Source organism: Kogia breviceps, chromosome 20 (genome assembly GCF_026419965.1).
Source record: "Kogia breviceps isolate mKogBre1 chromosome 20, mKogBre1 haplotype 1, whole genome shotgun sequence".
In the NCBI taxonomy this organism is placed as follows: Eukaryota; Metazoa; Chordata; class Mammalia; order Artiodactyla; family Physeteridae; genus Kogia; species Kogia breviceps.
The window spans coordinates 31,823,308-31,836,435 of NC_081329.1; the positions used below are offsets into that span (position 1 = coordinate 31,823,308).

The window sequence follows — 13,128 nt, forward strand, 5'->3', positions numbered from 1 at the left end:
ATATTAGGGAAGTTTTCAACTATAATCTCGTCAAGTATGTTCTCAGTCCCTTTCTTTTTCTATTCTTCCTCTGTGACCACTATAATTCTAATGTTGGTGCATTTAATTTTGTCCCAGAGGTCTCTAAGACTGTCCTCAATTCTCTTCATTCTTTTTTCTTTATTCTTCTCTGTGGTAGTTATTTCCACTATTTTATCTTCCAGGTCACTTATCCTTTCTTCTACCTCAGTTATTCTGCTGTTGATTCCTTCTAGAGAATTTTTAAATTCATTCATTGTGTTGTTCATTATTGGTTTTTTGCTCTTTAGTTCTTCTAGGTCCTTGTTAAACATTTCTTGTATTTTCTCCATTCTATTTCCAAGATTTTGGATCATCTTTACTATCATTACCCTGAATTCTTTTTGAGGTAGACTGCCTGTTTCCTCTTCATTTGTTTGGACTGGTGGGTTTTTTCCTTGCTCCTTCATCTGCTCTGTGTTTTCTGTCTTCTCATTTTTCTTAAGTTACTGTGTTTGGGGTCTCCTCACCATCTGCATGTTTGTAGTTCCCGTTGTTTTTGGTGTCTGCCCCCAGTGGGTAAGGTTGGTTCAGTGGGTTGTGTAGGCTTCCTGGTGGAGGGGACTGGTGCCTGTGTTCTGGTAGAGGAAGCTGGTTCTTGTCTTTCTGGTGAGCAGGACCGCATCTGGTCATGTGTTTTGGGATGTCTATGACCTTATTATGATTTTAGGCAGCCTCTCTGCTAGTGGGTGGGGTTATGTTCCTGTCTTGCTAGTTGTTTGGCATAGGGTGTCCAGCACTGGAGCTTGCTGGTCGTTGAGTGCAGCTGGGTCTTAGCATTGAGATGGAGATCTCTGGGAGAGCTTTCGCCATTTGATATTACGTGGAGCCAGGAGGTCTCTAGTAGGCCAATGTCCTGAACTCGGCTCTCCCACGTCAGAGGTACAGGCCTGACACCCAGGTGGAGCACCAAGACCCTGTCAGCCGCACAGCTTTTGAGAAGTCTCAGGTCTTCTGCCCGCATTCAGTAGATGTTCTGTAGGAGTTGTTCCACATATAGACGTATTTCTGCTGTATTTGTGGGAAGGAAGGTGATCTCCATGTCTTACTCCTCCTCCATCTTGAAGATCTCCTCTAGAGTTTGGTATTTTAAGGGAAAATAAATTTTCTTCAAAGTCAAAATATTATATAAATAGGAAAAAAAATTAAATATTAAGTGACATCATCTGAAACTTGACTTTGGGATAAAATTTCATTGTATGTGCTATCACAGGTACTACCAATGTACATCACTTGACATATAACAGTAGTTTTTCTTGCATCTGTTACTTTAATGCCACTACTTAAGCTGTGACTTCCTAATTTAAAACAGTTTCAATGAGTACATGCCATTTGCTATCTCTTTTCCTTTTCTTTGAACTTTGTCAGGTGTATCTCTCTGCCTTCTGTGAAATCCTCTTTGCTATTGTTGTCCCATGGGAATGGTCTGCACTGCTTCCCCAATGGATTGTAAGGGCAAAGACAAAAGGGAGGAGAACAGCAAGCTTCCTGATTGGTCTTTCTTCAAGGTGGACATTACAGATTTAATTGCGAGAGCCTAGGAACATGCTGCGTCTTGTGGCTCCCGCCTTCCTCCTTCTCCGTTTTTACATCCACTTTTGTTAGGAAAGTCTGTGTGTCTCCTGTATGGTGGGATTCTAGCATTGAAATAATTTGCGTGGTCTGTATCCATTTATGCCCATAAGAACCACTTGGAATTTTTATTTCAGTAGTGAAAATAGACAGATTTAAGAGGCATGATTTTTCAATGCTTCTATTTTGAGATTATCTCCTTGATTCCTGCTTCATGAAGCTGGAGTAAAGCACTGCACGTCGAATTTCGACATTTATTTGACTGTGAATAAACTGTACACTATAAACTATAAACTGTGAGTCACTGTACTTACAGATCTGGACTCAACAGAAAAATGGGTCCAGTGTTTCAGCAGCCTCTTCTTCCTCAGAAGAGGAATTCCAGTAAACAGGCGAAAAGATGTTCACCCTCACTTGTAATCAGGAAAATGTAAATTCAAATCATTTTCTACCCATAAAATTAGCAAAAATTTGCAAGTGTGATATCAAATTTTGGCAAGGATGTAGAAAAATGGGAAGTTTCAAGCCTACTGTGGAAATGTAAACTGGTGGAAACACTTTGGAAAACAGTTTCGCGTCATTTTAAAGATGTACGAAAAAAAAAAAAAAAAAAAATAAAGATGTACGTTTTCTAAAATCCAGAAATTTCAGTTCTTGCTGATCACAGGCAGACTTCAGAGACATTGTGGGTTCAGTTTCAGACCACTGCAATGAAATAAATATCTCAATAAAGCAAGTCACACAGATATTTTTGGTTTCTCAGTGCGTATAAAAGTTATGTTTACACTGTACCCCAGTCTATTAAGTGTGCAATAGCATTCTGTCTAGAAAAACTATGTACCTTAGTGAAGAAATGCTTTATTGCTAAAAAATGCTAGCCATCATCTGAGCCTTCAGTGAGTTGTAGTAGTAACATCAAAGATCACTGATCACAGACCATGATCACAAATATAATCATAAGGAACAAGTTTGAACTATTATGAGAATTACCAAATGTGACACAAAGACACAAAGTGAGCAAATGTTAGAAAAATGGTGTCAATAGACTTCTTGACACAGGGTTTCCGCAGACCTTCAGTTTGTAAAAAACGCATTATCTGCTAAGTGTGATGAAACGAGATGTGCCTGTGTGCTATAGGGAAATTCTTGCTCATATTCACTAGGCAACATGCATAAGAATGTAGCATCATTTATAGCAGCCCAGAGAAACCTGAAAACAACTTAAATATCCTTCAGTAAAATTTGAGGTTGAGGGAAGTCAGAACCTCTACTATTTTGGAGGGAAAAGCATAGGTCACTACCTTTTTTAGAATAGCAGCTTTCAGAATAATTATTTCTTGATGGCATTGCTTGTCCCGGAAAGGAAAAAAAAATACGCAGGTAGGTCTTCATCTGTAGTGACAGACAGGACAGCACTGCTGAGGACATGAAATGGAGAAGCGAAATTGTGCAGCCCTCAGGATGGGTCTGCAGCCAGTGTCTCGCCTGCTTGAGTATCTCTCAGGGGGCCTGGTCTCAACTCCGTGGCAGTTACTCCTGACGCAGGGCTGTGGAAGCATTTGGTTTTGCGACCAGAGGTCTGGTTAGGGAGGCTGGCCTTGGCCTTGGTTGCCATTTTTCGAAGGTACACGTGGACCCTGGCCTGAGAAAGTTGGTACGATGTGGCAGCAGAGGCATGTTGGACTGTTTTGATGAATTAACGTCATTCAGCCTAAGGGATTTTTTAAAGTGTGCTACAGTTGTTTATTGATTTTTCCGGATGCTAAATGGCTTAATACTTTCCTGCAGGAGGAACAGCTGAAATCTCACGAAAGCAAGCTGAGGCAGATCACCACAGAGCTAGCCGAGCACCGCTCCTACCCACCTGACAAGAAGGTTAAAGCCAAGGAGGTGGATGAGTACAAACTCAAAGACCACTATCTGGAGTTTGAGGTGTGTCGAACCTAAATGTAATCATTGCCTGCACCTGAGCTATTTTATGATTTTTTTTTTTTTTTTCCATGAGGCAGGGTTTTTTTTAATACTTACTGTAACTGTGGGCAATGTACCTTGACCCTGCGTCTCCCTGGGGAGCTCTGTGCAGGGTCTAGGTCATGGTGGCCCTTCATGTTCATGGTTCTGTTTAAGCGTCAAACAAGCCTCGAAGAATAATTGCCAGTTTACGCACTTCAAAGCAAACGGCCTGCCTGTTGGAATAGCAGGTACTGGCTGCAAGACAAAAAAGACACCAAGTAGATGGACATGCCAGGGTGGGCATCTGCTTTCTCTGTTTCTGCACCTCTTCCGGCACAGTCTTAGTCAGAAAAAGTGCCGCAGAGGAAATGAGCTACAGGGCGACATGATGCTTTTTCCTGCTGCTAAGCAACAGATGCATTTTTCCTCTTACCACCCACTGCCCTTCACAAGGAGGCTGGGGGTGCACATCCATATACTATGGCAAGTGTGGTCATTAAAAGGGATGGGGAGGATCCATAAACTCTGGAAAGCCAGAAAATTTCAAAGCCGGTTGAAAGCAGTATAAATAGTAAATGTTACCTTTGGCTAAATTTTCTCCCAAGTTAGTGTCAGGGTTATGCAGGATCCTGTGACTCTCCGCCTTCAGCTGCCACTTTAAGACACTTAAAGTATCTCTTTGTTTAAGTTGATAGCCTGCAGTCCGAAATGAAGAACAATTATCTTTAAATTTCTTACAGTCTCTTTCTGTTGAGTGTGTTGAATCCATCTTTAACTATTCTTTTTCATTGTAGCTCTAATCCATTCTACTTTTACTCATCTCCTTCTTTCCCACCTTGCAATCATGTTTCCTCCTTGGGCTCGAAATGTAACACCCTCGCCCTGGCCCCTGCCATCCCCCAGGATCTGATCAGAAGCCATATCCCAGTGCTCCGCCTCTGCGGTGTCCCTCCTGTCCCTCGCTTGCCACCGGTGTCGCTTTTACGCCTCGCTGCCCAAGTCCTGGCTTTTCGTGTCTCACCTGAGCCTGGCGGCTGCTTCCTGTCATCAGTTCATCCTGCGTGTTCCTGACAGTTAGTTTTCTAAGGCTTGCCTCTGTTCAACAGCTGCTCTTGATTTTCCCCACAATTTACCTTCAGATAAAGTCCAATCCTTAGTCTGAGAGGATATGGGTTCCTTCTGTCTTTCCACAACACGGGTCTTCCCACCACGACCTCCATGTATATCGGTCACATTTCTGCCCACCCTCCTCTCTCCAAACACGCTTTTTATGCCTCTGTTCGTCTACTTTATTCTGCCCCAAATGCCCTTCCCCTTATTTCATTTCTGAAAGTGCTGTTCATCTTCCAAGATGCAGCCCAAATCCCTCCTATGAAAAGCCTGCTCTAAACCTGCTGGTTACCGTCCTGCACGGTGACTCCTCTTATGGTGATTTCAGGAAGCCTTTGTATCTATGGCTTCCACGCCAAGGCTGTGAGCCCTTGGAGGGCAGGGACCTCAGGTCCATTTCTAATCTCTGCTCTGTGCTTGCTTTTGGGCTGCACAGGATTTCATGGAAGCTCTTAAAAGTCTTTTTCTGACTCATAAAATTTCTGTTACAAAATGTGACATTTGGTCCCCTGCAGATCCATGTACTAGTTTTCTTCATGGTTAAGCAGGTCCTTGCTCTGGGCAGACGAAGAAAGATCTTTCTTTTATCAAAGGAGAAAGTCTATTAGCTAAAACTTTGGAAGCCTTACCAGCAAAAGACTTGAAAAAATACCTTTTAAAAAACAAAAGAACTAAGCAGCTCATCTATCCCCACACTTGTTCATTCTTGGGAGATGGGAGTTCTCAGAAATCAATCACAATTCTTCACACGTCTGGAGTGGCTTTCAGCTGTAGGCCCTTTTAGTTTCATACATGCTAATTACATTTCCCAGCACCTCGGGCCTCTGCTGCCCAGCTCTCAACACCTTGCCCTGAGCCCTGGGCTCAAAGGCTACAAGTCTCTTCCCAGGAGGCAGGGGCCGTGCGTGGCAGGACCACAGAAGGGATGCCACTGCTAGAAGCACTCCCTGCTTTTGCATCCACTGTGGTGCCCCTTTTCTGAAAATGTAACCCAGCAAAAGCCAGCGTTTTCATTTCCTGACATGAACTTAGACCAGCCTTTGTGGAGGTAAGTCTTGCTTTCATCAGGTTGTCACATCAAGGAGCCTGAAGATTGCATTCCAGGACTTTGGCTCACTAAAATCTTCTCATATGGTAATATGTCAGGCATGCTGGATTGTCTGTCGAACTGTGTTGACCTGTGTCACCAGAAAGTCAGACGGGCACCTCACTTCATAGAGGTTATCTCAAACATTTTTTGTCATTTTTTTTTTTAAGTGAATCATTATTTTTCACTAACTTAAAATTGAAGTAGTGTATCTTTCGGGGTCCACTTTGCTATTATTTCAGCCACCAGAATTTGTCTTGTGTGTGTGCCTTAGAGGTGCTCTGCAGAGAATTCAGTGCTTGGCTTATTACAGCCTTCCCTAGCAGGCTGCTCTGTTTCCTGAACAGGAGGTCTGAGTGTTACTGACTGTCCTATGTACTTTGTTCATTGCTCTATCCCAGCTTCTGGAATATGGACCGAGTGCTTGATACATATTTGTTGAGTGAGTAAATGGAATTTTGTTATTGAGTATAAAAGATAACATCAGAGGAAGTGATTCCCTGAGAACGCTTAGTAGCTCCCCTGTAAACAGTTGTGATAAGCAGACAGCAGCATCTGCAGTTCAGTGTGACCTCAGATGGGCAGTGACAGGAAGGGGAGCTTGAATCCCACCTGCATCCTTGTCACCAGGGAAGAACACAGGCAGGAGCCTGTTCTCTCACCTGTTCCTGTGGTAAAGGGACTCCCTGTGGTTTCAGAGCAGTTCTTGTAATTTTCACATCTTGGTAAGAAAAACACCTTTATTTTTTTAGACTATTAAGCTCTTGGTAATAGCACTGGGGTTGTTTCTAACTTAATGCATTTCAGTTATTTATATCCCAAGTTGCTTTGAGTACAAACAGTTCTTCGTAGTGGGCCAAATTCACAGCTCTTTCTATGACTTAGAAATTCTCCAAACTCTGACTGACAGTAAATGATTAGAAACTCTGGTAAATGAGAAGCTTCAGTGGTTGTTTTTTGTTTGTTTGTTGTTTGTTTTCTTTTAACATCTTTATTGGAGTGTAATTGCTTTACAATGGTGTGTTAATTTCTGCTGTATAACAGAGTGAATCAGCTATACATATACACATATCCCCATATCCCCTCCCTCTTGGGTCTCCCTCCCACCCTCCCCATCCCACCCCTCTAGGTGGTCACAGAGCACCGAGCTGATCTCCCTGTGCTATGCAGCTGCTTCCCACTAGCTATCTGTTTTACATTTGGTAGTGTAGATATGTCCATGCCACTCTCTCACTTTGTTCCAGCTTACCCTTCCCCCTCCCCGTGTCCTCAAGTCCCTTCTCTCGTTTGTTTGTTTTTGAAGTCTATAAAAAGTCTACAGAGAACAAGGAGACTTCCATCAATCTCAGCCTAAGCCTGTAAGAATATTCACTATTACTGTAAGCAGCAAACTCCACTCAGAACGGCTGTTAGTTGACCAAGTTCATGCCTCTCTCTCTTTGTTGCATATTCACAGGGGGTGGGGCGGGGTGGCATTGCTTTGTTTTCGATTGAATTGGTTTCCCCAAGTTGTGGCTGTTACTTGTTTAGAAGAGTCTGTGTGGAGTTTGATCTCAGTTTCGAAAGGGTCGTTAGGCGTCACAAGACTGTGTAAGAAACTCGCCATCATTTCCCAGTTTCAAAAAATAAATATCAGAAATGGCCTCACTTCCTTATAACTTATTTCTACTTTATTCAGTTCCCTTTTCACTTAAAAATGTTTAACTGATCTCCATCTTTCTAGTACATTTGGAAATGTATCAGGGTGTGGGGCAGGTGGGTGGTTTGTGTCACATATAAAAACTCGCAAAGCTCCAGCCACTCAAAGCACAGTAGGCTGGGCTGTGTCCAGTACTCCTGGGCCCTTTAGGAAACAGCCCTTGCTAGCACTGTACTTGGCCCCAGAAGTGTGTCTTTATGTCTCTTTAGCAGTTAAAGTGAGGATACTGTTTGATCCAGGATGTTTTTCATGTGACATTTCAGATGTTTGCAGTGGCATAAGTTATTAATTCTTAGACCTGAGTAGGGAAAGGGAGACCGTATCAACCCACACCTATGAGAAGCGTGACTGGGCTGTAAGAGGTTTGCTGAGGAGGGAGGGATTCCCGAGGGCAGGCTAACAGAGGCTCCCGGGTTCACCGCAGAGCCAGTGGAAACCTGGAGGGCAGCACCAGACCAGTGCATTTCATGGGCCAGCAGACCCTAAGGTCAGAATGTTTTCTTTGGCCATCGCAGTGCTGGATTTGTTTTCACTGAGATTTGAATGCGTTTAGGGAAGACCTGCAGGGCCCTCCCCACCACCCCTTAGTATATCAAGCCTAGCAGGCGTCCACATTTGTGTTGCTGACCTGGCCCCTGGGGGCAGTTCGGTGTGCCATCCGTGTACAGAGGCTGCAGACGGTCGGATGTGCTTTGTGTCTTAGATCTTTGAACACGGGTTTTGGAATCAAACTGTCTCTTCGTGGTTAGAAAATGGATACTTCCAGGTACATGTGTTCTCAGGTTCCAATCCAGCAGGAAAAGAAGTCCACGTCCCCGATGGCCAGATGCAAAATAAGTCCCCTTGGCTGAATGGGCTAGAAATCAGCCACATGCCCACTCCTGAATTTCGACCTGGAGTAGCACATGCTTATGGCTTAAGGCAGGCAGGGCCCACACGAACCACATGGCTGGAAGCTCAATTTTAGAAACAACAAATGTCCATTCTAGTAAGACATGTAAATCTCTTGGGACGGAATATTTTAAATCTAGAAAATGTAGGGCATCCTTGAGGCGTGATGCATCTTTTTCTGAATTTCTAATCTTTGGTGGCATGTAAAATGGTGCGATTCCTTCTGAAATTGATGTATTTGAGAATAAGAGCACATTCCATACGGCGCCGTTCAGGAAATTCAAAGCAGCTCATATCAAGGAGCGCACGTAATATGAATTTCTGGGTGTAAGCCCTCGGTTTTATCGTTGGGCTATTTGTTGCGTGGTGGGTAGGTGGTGGTTTCTTTTTGAACGGATTCTCTGCTTGTGATCTTAGCTCTGCGCCCTCAGATCGCTCAGTCTTTGTCAACCTCAGATAAATAACTTTCACGTGACGGTCCACTTTTTCTCTCACAGGAGCAGTGCAAGGGCATATTTCAGTGCACTGCCAACCGCCACAAGGCTAATCCACCTCTGAAACAAGACGATCTAGCTGCTAATTTGTGAGTGGCCTTGTTTGTAAAGGTACAGAGATAGCTGTGATCACCATCTTTCTCCCTAGTGAGGGGAGGGTCTCAGTTGAAGGAGAGTCTCTGTCTCACTTGAAGAAGAGTCTCAGTCTCAGTACCAGAGTCTAGCCTGGAATCCAGCACTGTCTCCCTTATAGAAAACATCACAGAGGTGTTCCCCGGTCTGGATCTGAGAAGCTAAGATGTGGCAGGTTAATAGAATTCTTGGGGAAGTTTAGGAATTTTCTTTTTCTAGTAGAAGACTAAGTGTTAGAGTCCAGAGACCCAGGTTCAGCAGCTGCCCAGGCATACAAGTCCAGTTAACCACAGAGACAGGAGTCTTGCCTTGCCGTTTGGAGTGGCATTTCGTATGACACCATGAGCGAGGGCCGCAGAGCGCTGGATTTTCATCTGTAAAAGATGACGCACGCTTCTGAAGGGAGGAGAAGCTTAGCAACAGGATCCTTTGAATCACATTTTAAACGGGTGCTTGAGAGGCAGAACAAACAGCCAGTCATGCGACCCGCAGTGACTCTGTCCCTAAGTCCCTCCTTTCACCCGGAATGTCTGCTCTGAGGAGGGCCACTGCTCTGGGTGAGTGTCCTGTCTGCCAGAAAAGGGCAAATACTTGCAGTTAGGAAATAGTAAAACTAGGAAAAGGGATGGACTGGAAGTTAGGAGGCCACTTTAGTCTCATCCTTGATGTGTTTGGTATTAATTATCCTCTCTGGACCTCAGTTTCTGGCTGTGGAGATGAGATGGGATTGGGTGAACTAACCTATAAGGTCACCTCCAACTCCTTATTTTTGATGCGAGATACATGCTAACAGCAAATAGTTTATTAGATTAACTCACTCTCACGATGAGCCCTGAGAGTGTTGTTGAACGTAAAACAAGAACAGTTCAATTTGGTGATATCAGGGGATCTGGACCAGCTCCGTCCAATAGAGATATAGTGCAAACCACATATATAATTTTAAATTTTCTAGTAGCTACACTTAAAAATAAAAGGAAACGGGTAGAATCAATTGTAATAAGGTTTTTCAACTTAACACCATATGTCCAAAATATCGTCATTTCCACGTGTAATCACTATAAAATATTAAGATATTTGACGCTTTTTTCTTTCTAAGTCTTCAAACTTTAGTATACCTTTACACTTAGGGCACATCTCGGTGTGTAAGGTGGCCACACTGCACGTGCTCAGGAACCGCCTGAGGCAGTGGCTCCTGTGCTTCTCAGTCCACCTAAAAGCCCGCCGGGACTGGGAGGCCTGGTCACAAGTGGGGTGCAGGTTTCACGCATAACGAAGGAGGTGCAGCTGCTGTGCACCCTAGGACTCTACAGTAGTTTGCCGACGGTGTCCCTTCTGTCTAGCTGCCTGTGCTGTGCCTGCGCCTGTTGTCTACTGTTTTGATTGTTACTTCTGGGTGGGGATTCAGTAAAGAAGAGGCCCACCTGGTGTGAGCGCTGTCACCACAGTGACTTGTGAGAAGGAAGCGCCCCTCCAGTCTCCCCACAAAGCTGTTCTCATGCTAATAGGGTGAGCGGCCTCCTTCGCAATTCCCTTGCACCTTTTGGTAAGTGACCCTCCCATCCGTTGGTTTGCAGACTGCGGGTGCTGTCTGCCCTTTTCCTGTGCTAACTCTGTTTTTTTATTCTTACCCGGAATACTTTATCTCTGTCTAACTACTTTAGGTTTCTTCCTACTACTTTCCAGAAGAATCTATATGCTTTTGATGTAAGACTTTTTAAAACTTGTGTGCTTGAGCCCCTGCTCTGAGATGCAGAGGCTTGTTGGAGGGAGCAGGCTACTGCGTTCTTTAGGTGTATCTAGTTCAGAATTACTCAATAGACTTATAATGAAAACTTAAGATGTTTTCAGAAATGTTCTTCTGGAAATATTAGGGAAAAAATCATATGTCAGTACAGCCCTCGCTGGAAGACTGGAAGCAGGTCCCCCAGTCACAGACTCGTTGCAGGAGCACCTTTCTGCCTGGACAGCTCCTGGAGGTGTGGCTCGCGTGCGCGAGGGACACGCCGGGGCCTCTCGCCGGAGGTTTCCTGCCTTTGGCCAGTTTGTGGACAGAGTCAGCCACAGCTGGTTTCCCGTGTGCCTTCCCCTCCCCGGACCAGCACTGCGTCTTCATCCATGTGTCATGCTTCCCTCCTTGGAGAGTCCTGGGAAGTTTACAGCTGCCCTGCCTTCTGCCACTTGTGGAGCCTGAGGCTGGAGGGGGCGCGGGACTTGCTGAGGCCTGGTCGCTCCGTGTTCTGACTCCACGGGTCACAGACACTTTACCAAGACAGGCTCACAACTGGACACAGAACTGGTGAGATGGAAGAGAGATGTTTGAACTGGTCCTGCAGAAGGTGCAAAACTGCTTTGAGCTCAAAAGTAATCAGTATATCTTAGGGATGAAGTGTCCTGGGAAGTCAGTGGGGAAGGTAGTTTACCTTCAAAGCTTCCTCAAATCCTACTTTAAAAATTTCCGAGAAAGACTGACCTGTCCCCTTATGACAGGCATTGGCGTTTGGGGATCTGTGCACGTGACAGGCCAGCTGCCACAAAGAGTCCTGAGAGCATGCTTCTGAGAGAAAGCGTGTGTGACTTTAGGGAATCCCAGTACAGCCAGAAGCACAAACTAAATATGAATCAAGGATTAAGAGTGTGGCCTGTGTAAGAATGTTGTCATAAAAAACCTAAAATTTTGTTTTAGATATGAGTTCCCTAAGGAAAAACTCAGTGAGAGACAAACTTTTATCCCATAGGAGTTAAATTTAGCCTCTTATTCAGATAAGTAGTATTTCTCTAGCTCAGATTACTTATCTTGGGTGTGTAGAAACTTGACTTCACATCTCTGTGTTTCAAAGGACAAATTTTTTTTTCCATTAAACTTTTTAATCCCATTGATCCAGAGTTAATTTTCTTTTTCCAGTTAATTTTACACTCAGCTATTGTCAAAACCCTCACGTGGCAAGGCCACGCTGGGCAGGGCCCCCAGAGCCAGGAGCCTGGTGCGTGGCAGGTCTGCAGGACTGACCCATGGCTAGGTGGGACCTGGACAATTCTTGAGTTTTGCACCTAGAAAACAAACTGTGTTCTATTTTCTAAGTGAGCTTTGTGGACTTTTAAGTTGAGAATTTTGAGTTTAATTTCTAAGAAGAGGAAAAAAAAAATCTGGGTACTAACACAGACTGGGTTTATAGAAAGGGTTTCGAGAGCTGGAGAAACAAAGTGTGAAGAGTGAGACAGGAAGCAGCGTTTTAAAAATTAGCTCTCAGAATTGGGAAAGCTCTCCTTGACACCCAAGTCCTGTTCTTCTCCACAAAGGCTGCCGTGTTGCAAAGGGAAAAGCACTGCAGGGGATCTGCCTGCCGGGGCCTGGCAGCAGGGGGCCCTGGGAGGGACAAGCACAACAGGGGTGGCGATTGAGCCCTCGCTGCTCTCTGAAGGGCCTGTGGGATCTCTGGGGGCAGAGACCAGACGCCTTAGGAGCATCAGACCAGGACCACAGGATGGAGACAAAGACACGCTCAAAACGCTTTCTGCAGACCCAGTGCTTTTTGTCCATATTAGAGTTTTTTGACCTCTTCTGCTTATATTATTATTTTTTATTTATTTATTTTGCGGTACGCGGGCCTCTCACTGCCGTGGCCTCTCCCGTTGCGGAGCACAGGCTCCGGACGCGCAGGCGCAGCGGCCACGGCTCACGGGCCCAGCCGCTCCGCGGCACGTGGGATCCTCCCGGACCGGGGCACAAACCCGCGTCCCCTGCATCGGCAGGCGGACTCTCAACCACTGCGCCACCAGGGAAGCCCTCTGCTTATATTATTATTAGAAGTAAGCTTTTTATTTTAGTTTTGTTTCTAATTGAAGTCACAAAGTTCATTTAAAGAGCAGTCGAGCCAAAAGGTAGACTGAAATGAAACAATGGAATTCACACTGCCTCGGGTTTTCCCAGAAAGCCATGAATACAAGCTACACAACCTAAAAATGTGTGTATTTGCTATATTTTGGCAGTGCGTTACCATTACATGCAGAAGCCTGATAGGGGAATGGCATAGGGAAAAAAGGTTTAAATTTTCGTTTAAAAATGTAAGTCCTAGCATAGCTTTCAGATGAGACCTTATAGAAAGCTCTGTTTTCAGTGTTTTGCTGTCTTAAGT

At 44.7% G+C, this 13,128-nt stretch overlaps 1 protein-coding gene across 11 annotated transcripts in view; it reads left to right on the forward strand.

Moving 5' to 3' along the window:
- PSD3 (pleckstrin and Sec7 domain containing 3) overlaps positions 1-13,128 on the forward strand; it is a 647,135-nt gene that overhangs the window by 618,488 nt on the left and 15,519 nt on the right. For all 11 annotated transcript variants that reach the window (XM_067022673.1, XM_059049100.2, XM_067022674.1 and 8 more), the window contains one exon: positions 3,418-3,561. In XM_067022673.1, coding sequence (XP_066878774.1) covers positions 3,418-3,561 — 144 coding nt within the window. The remainder of the gene's footprint in view (positions 1-3,417; positions 3,562-13,128) is intronic.